General features: G+C 44.1%; 2 protein-coding genes and 1 long non-coding RNA gene across 3 annotated transcripts; 1 reads left to right on the top strand and 2 right to left on the bottom strand.

Moving 5' to 3' along the window:
• The first annotated feature begins 259 nt into the window (after nt 1-259).
• LOC148931077 (uncharacterized) lies at nt 260-3,302 on the top strand. The gene is made up of 2 exons (XR_016136144.1): nt 260-712; nt 2,838-3,302. It is a non-coding gene; the product is annotated as an uncharacterized LOC148931077 (long non-coding RNA).
• LOC125210651 (uncharacterized) lies at nt 1,552-2,829 on the bottom strand. The gene is made up of 3 exons (XM_089068421.1): nt 2,618-2,829; nt 2,323-2,560; nt 1,552-2,225 (listed from the first exon to the last, which is right to left on the bottom strand). Exons 1-3 carry the CDS (start codon nt 2,827-2,829, stop codon nt 1,596-1,598), a joined length of 1,080 nt encoding a protein of 359 aa, XP_088924547.1. The 3' UTR covers nt 1,552-1,595.
• A 370-nt stretch (nt 3,303-3,672) lies between the features above and the next one.
• On the bottom strand, nt 3,673-5,778 carry LOC125210653 (protein IQ-DOMAIN 18-like). The gene is made up of 5 exons (XM_089067550.1): nt 5,379-5,778; nt 5,053-5,289; nt 4,747-4,968; nt 4,523-4,669; nt 3,673-4,452 (listed from the first exon to the last, which is right to left on the bottom strand). Exons 1-5 carry the CDS (start codon nt 5,511-5,513, stop codon nt 3,811-3,813), a joined length of 1,383 nt encoding a protein of 460 aa, XP_088923676.1. The 5' UTR covers nt 5,514-5,778; the 3' UTR covers nt 3,673-3,810.
• Nucleotides 5,779-6,233: the final 455 nt, after the last annotated feature.

Genomic DNA, 6,233 nt, shown 5'->3' with positions numbered 1-6,233 from the left:
AAACCATTATATTATACACCCTCCGTCCGCCAATAAGAGTCCCGTTTTACCATTTTCGGACGTCCGCGAATAGGAGTCCCGGTTGCCCTTTCCATATTTGGATAAATTAAATACCCTTACTCATTCACTTAAATTACAAAAATGACATACCCAAAATAATTCAACAATTAATTTTCTCCCCTCCATACTCTATTCTCGATTTACACATCCACTTCCTCACCCTCTCTCTCCCTCATCTCTCACTACCGATTCTGTCTCAAGAACCCTAAATCGTCGCCTCCTCCTCCTCCCACCCAAATCGCCTCCTCCTGCGCTCAAATGGAACCACCCACGCCGTCTCTCCTTTCACCCATTCCTCCGATTTCCCCAAATCGGGAAATCTATTGGAAGACATCATCGGATGATATCCCAGTGGAGATGGAGTCCGAATTCATGGACCTTCCCTCAGAATCGCCAGATCTGGAGGATCTAGACGCTGATTTGTTGATTGTGCCCGACACACCAGACTATAAGCTGGGCTCTTGGTGGGAGAGCGATTCTGTCTCCACCATTGTCCCTGAATCTCCATTGACGGAGCTCGATCTGTTCCCAACTGTAGTCCCTGAAACTCCGGCCACCAAGCGACGGAGGAGGCGTCCAGTAGAGGAGGAGGAGTGGTTCAAGAGCTTCTTGGTGATGCTCTTGCCTGGCATGGCGGATCTTCTCTGAATTTGTGAGTTTACTGAGAGCCACCCTCTATCCAGGGTTTGGAGGTTCTTAGGTTTGATTGCTTTGGGGTTTTTATGGGCTATGGTTGTCTTGTGTTTGAGCCACCCCCAATTTGGGTTAGGAGGCACTAAATCTGTTGTTTTATGTGTATTGCCATATGATGAAATATTTTCTGAGGTTAATGTTGCTGCATTGAGGTTGCTTTGATGGATATGTTGGTGTTGCCTTGTGGATATGATTTTGTGGTGCTTGATTTGTGTCTGTCTCTGCAATATGGTGAAGTATGCAATGTTTAGCCACCCCCAATTTGGGTTAGGAGGCATTAAATCTGTTGTTTGATGTGTAATGCCATATGCTGAAATATTTTCAGAGGGTAATGTTGTTGCATTGAGGTTGCTTTGATGGATGTGTTGGTGTTGTCTTGTGGATTGATAAATATTTAGCCACCCCTTTATAGGTTTGGAGGCTGTTCCTGCCCCATGATGAAGCTTTTCTGAGGGCTTGGTTGGGGTTATTTTGATGGTAATGTTGGTGCTGCTTGTGATTTGATTTGGTGGTGCTTGGTTCTGTTGGTGTTGCCTTGTGGATTGATTTGATGGTGCTTGGTTATGTTGGTGTTGCCTTGTGGATTGATTTGGTGGTGCTTGATTTGTATATCTATGCAATATGGTGAATTATGCAATGTTCAGCCACCTCTTTAGAGGTTTGGAGGCTATTCCTGCTCCATGATGAAGCTTTTCTGAGGGCTTGGTATTAAACATCAGTAAATATGTGCATTACATGTTCTTTGCACTATTTCTACATACAAAACATAAAAAAATCAGCACCTACTACCCAAAAATATAAGGCCTGATTTCCAAAACACATCATTGCATCCCCCTATCTATTTAGAACCCAAAAGCAGTAGACAAAGGTCCAATGTCATATGCACCACCTGCATTGTTCTCTGGTAGCTGTAAGTACTCCAGCACATCTCTCACAAGCTTCTCATCCACACCCAATGCATTAGGCTGCCCCTCTGTTCTTTCCAACCTGTCTTTGTTAATGTGAGGGACTTTGTAGTTGTTCCCACCCCTGAATATCAGAATTTGAGTAAGGCAAGCTTGCAATGAGAGGAAAACCTTGTTTAGGGTCTGTGGTGATAGCTCTTCATAAGAGCTATACACATTTCCCAACAATTCATTAACAGTAGAGCATGGTTTCTCATGCTGCAGTGTTTGAATAGCCCGGAAAAAGCCAAGGTCTAGTATGTTGGTGTCAGGTGAATTGGCTGGTTGACAAATCAGTTGGATTTTAAATCCATCTGAATTTGCTACATCCTCAAATTCAGGATCCACACTATTTATGTGGGGTGTGGCATTGTCTTGCTGGATGAAAATTTCTTTGCTTGCCCAATCTGGCCACTTGGCCTTAATAGCTGGTACAGTCTGTAAACCAAAAGTAAATATTCCTAGATGATGATCTTTATATAAACAGGTAAGATCTGATAGGTTGGGAAAAGTAGCATACCTTGTGGACTAGGCAGTCCCTCATCACATTCTTATTGACTGCTGGAATTGGTTTAGTCTCAAGTGTGCCTCTAGGCCTATTCTTTGATTTTCTTTTTGCTGGTACCACTTCAGTGAAAGGAAAAATACCCAACTTTCCATCAAATTTGGTCTGGCCATCCGGGCCAAATACAGGTCTACATACTGCACACATGAACATCACTTTGGTGATAAACCTCTTTGACTTGCATGCCCTATATGGCTCATCTTCATCCGGCAAGAGGTAGTACCTGTCTGTTGTCTTGGTCATAAAGAACCATTTTTCATCTATGTGGACTATATTGTGCATGCTTTGAAACTGAACTCTACCAGCAGATATGGTAGGTAGAAGTTAACTGAGACACCATTTCAACCTAGCTAACTTGTTCACTTCAGTCAATGCAGGTTTTATAGCATTTGTATGTGGCTTGAGTTTACCCTCCTTAATCCACTGACTAACTGTACTTTTACTTACTGACAATTTATTTGCCATTTTTCTAATGGAAGACCTTTCAAGCACGGATAAATTTCTAACCTTTTCTTCATCTAGGTCGAACTTGTCTGAATGTTGATATCCTTTAACTTTGCCTTCCATGTGTGCAGGTTCCCCCCTTTGCATCTGCTCTTTTGCTGCCTTCCACATCCTGTAAACAGTCTTTCTACTGATGCCAAACTCCTCTGCCGCCTCCGTCACTGCCCCTTTTATGAGCACTCCATCAGTGCTATGCTTAAGGAGGAATTGCACCACCAAGTTCTTCCTACTGCTGCTTAAGTGTAGACTCTGTCTTGACCCCTCCTCCATCCCAATGATGAAGCTTTTCTGAGGGAAATGGTAATGTAAAATGTTTGGGTTTTTTGTTTTTTTGGGAGGTTGGTGGAGGTTGTGTTAAATGCAGCCTTGTTAATGTATTTATAGGGGTACTGCAAATTCTGAAATTTAGGGCAAATTTTAGTTCAAATTTCCCTCTAAAATGTTTAAGAGGGAATCTGAATTTTTTTGTAATCCCTCCTTGTAATCTGAACAGGTTTCGGTACATATGTGAAATGGAAGACAGCTTTTTGTGTTAATCCATCTTATTTTTAGTTTTTCAGAAATTTAAATTAGGAATAATAAATCTAAAACTAAAAATAATTAAATTTAAAAATAAAAAAAAAAAATCAAATCTGTCCCAAAAATAAAAAGAATAAGCTGAAAATGAGATGGTTAGTGGCGGCAGGTTTGGATCCCCTGCTGTGCTGCCCACCACAGCAGGGGCTACTGTTTCACACAGCAAATATTTAATTCATACATTATAAAATTAAAATATTATATTTATTTATTGTAAAATATTCTGCTGTGTGGAACAGCAGCCCCTGCTGTGGTGGGCAGCACAGCAGGGGATCCAACTCCCGGCAAAATAAAGCGCAGCATCACTGCTATTTTAGCATAAACAAAATAAAAAAGGAAATATGATAGAGTTGCTTCTTTCTTCAATTTTGCTGCCATTAACTCCTCGTCCTTTCCTTGATCAAATTTTAGGAAACATGAAATTGAGACTGACATTGTTCACCTGTACTACTAACCATAATTTCATCTTCATCTCAACCACCGCCGGAGATCGGTTGTCGAGCACGGAGATATCTCGCCGCCGATACTCTCTGTGTAGTATGAATAATTAGACTGTTCCTCCATCCCTACGTACCCGCCCTGAACGCTCTTGAAACTCGGACTTCTTTGATTCACGCAATACGGTTCCGGTACGGGGTACGAGAGGCGTTTCCTGGCCGCCGATCCGCCGCGCTCTCGCTCCGGCGTCGACGGACGCTGCCGCGGCGCGCTCTGCGATCGGATCCTCGCCTTCGCGGATTCGGTCGCAGCCATGTAATTAGGTTTCTCGGCGGCGACGGTGTTGACGCGGTGCGCGGAGCGCAGTGACGGCGTATTCGCAGTGGAGTAGCTGCGAGGGCTGGGCGGGCGGATTTTCGGCGTTGACGGAGCGAGCGATTTGTGGCGGGGAGAAGCAATTGAATGGCGGTGGATGGGGCTCTGGCAGAGCGATCGGCGGCTGTTGGTTGTTTTGAGGGAGTCGATCTGGACGGTTTTGATGGAGTCTCGGCGGTAGTCGGTGGAGGATCTGGTGGTGGTCTCCCACATCCACTTATCCAGCCAGTTTGTTCTGTTGTCTAGCTCGCTTTCGTCTCCGTTGTAGGCGCTCCTGTCACTGTCCAGTAGGTTGTTCTGGAAAAAAAATCAATCAATTTTCCGTTGCATTCATTCCAAATTGAAACAGGACAAATTGATTTATGACCTGCTGAGCGAAAGCTAAAGCCAAGGACTTTTCATGCGCCAATGCCGCTTCGTTCCTGGCTTTTAGTATAGCTTCAAGCTCTTCCAGCGTGCGCGGGCACTCCAGCGCCGGCCTCCATTCGTCGGTCATGCAGCTCCCCTCTGTCGACTGTGCTTTCCGAAGAATTTATCATGTGGGAGATATATAGATATTTTTATATATAGAGTGGAGTTGTGGAGTTTTACTCTAGAGTTTATGCGTCTGAGGAAATTGGTGGTCTCTGCAAACATGGAGTGCCTCCCGGCGTCATGGGAGAGGCGGGCGCGACGATCGCGCACTCGCGCCTGGACCCGCAGCAGCGACTGCATGCATTTCATGGTCATGTTATCTTGCTTCCTTACGTTCTGCCCTCGGATCAGAGCCTGCAGCTTCACTATTCCCTTGAGCGCCACCAATGCTCTCCTCGCCTGCAACCACTTAAACCTAAGTGCCCCTTCACTGCATAATACTCGTTCAAATGTAGTACTCCATATCATTTATAGATAAACTACCAAATAGCCTCTGAAGGCAGTTTGAATGACTCTCGCTGCTGCCGTCTCATGTTTACATGAGACCGCAGCATTGGAGCTCATCCGGATCATCTCCACCGCAGCTTTCGCAGTCGCCACCGCTGCTTCCGCTGCTGCCGCAGCCACCTCGATGGCATGCCTCTGCTCAGGAGGCATCACCGGAGCTTCTGCGGCATTGTTGGAGTGTTTCCTGAACAGCCACCTCCTCCTCTCACTCTTCTGTATAATTCCGTCAAACCAAACTTGTCAACGATACAAAAAATCTTGTACATTTGACGATATAAGTATGATGATATAGTATTATATACCTTGGCTTGGTCATCATGGTGGTGGTGCTCAACTTTCCTGCGGCAGCTCTTGCTATCGGCATCAGAGTCTTTGGTGGGAGAACGGAAGGCCCGTTTGACGGCGGTGAGCCAGGAAGTAGAGCTCTTCTTGCCCATTACAAGAGTAGCAACATGTGCAGGAAAAAGGTGAAATGTGTTGTAATTCCTTCAGGTGATGAATGTGAGGGGGGCAGGATTCATATATAGAACAATTATTGGTAGGAGAATGGGATTAAATAGTAATGGGACTAATATTTGATTGGGTGCTTATCTGTTTTGCAGCATCTAAAACTGTATAAGCCTGTATGGCGATATGTAGGTATTTCTGTAGCGGCATGATATAAAAGTAGTGGTGACATAAAATTTAGCGAGAGGAGAGGAGAGAGAAAATGATACTCATAACATAAGATTCCAAGGACCCCATAAAAATAGCAGCGCATTTCTGATTGCTTTTTACTGTGTTGCATAAATAATGGCTGACTCCACCTTCAGGGCTTCACGTGTTATGTCATACAAATGCAATTGTAGCTGCGCCTGAGCAACCACGAAAGACAGCCAAAATATAATTAGGAAATGGGGTGTGGGTGTGTGTGTCACAATATATTTTTATGTGGATTTAAATTTACCACTCATGTTTTCTTACCACACCTGTAAATTAATAGTAAGGAGTATTGGATATCCATTAATGTACTTTGTAATCACGTGTGTTTGTTTCCAATGGAATTTTTCGTTATTGGATTAAATGCAGGTCCTGGCGTATAAAAGTTGGAGCAATTAAGTTTTACCGAATTCCGACGACGTTTCCTAAAAGGATATTGTATATTAGGCTCCATTTAT

This window comes from Salvia hispanica, chromosome 3 (assembly GCF_029641045.1).
Source record: "Salvia hispanica isolate PSC_SH4W2 chromosome 3, Shi_PSC_v1, whole genome shotgun sequence".
In the NCBI taxonomy this organism is placed as follows: Eukaryota; Viridiplantae; Streptophyta; class Magnoliopsida; order Lamiales; family Lamiaceae; genus Salvia; species Salvia hispanica.
The sequence above is the reverse complement of the archived record's forward strand: the minus strand, read 5'-3'. Positions and strand labels throughout refer to the sequence as shown.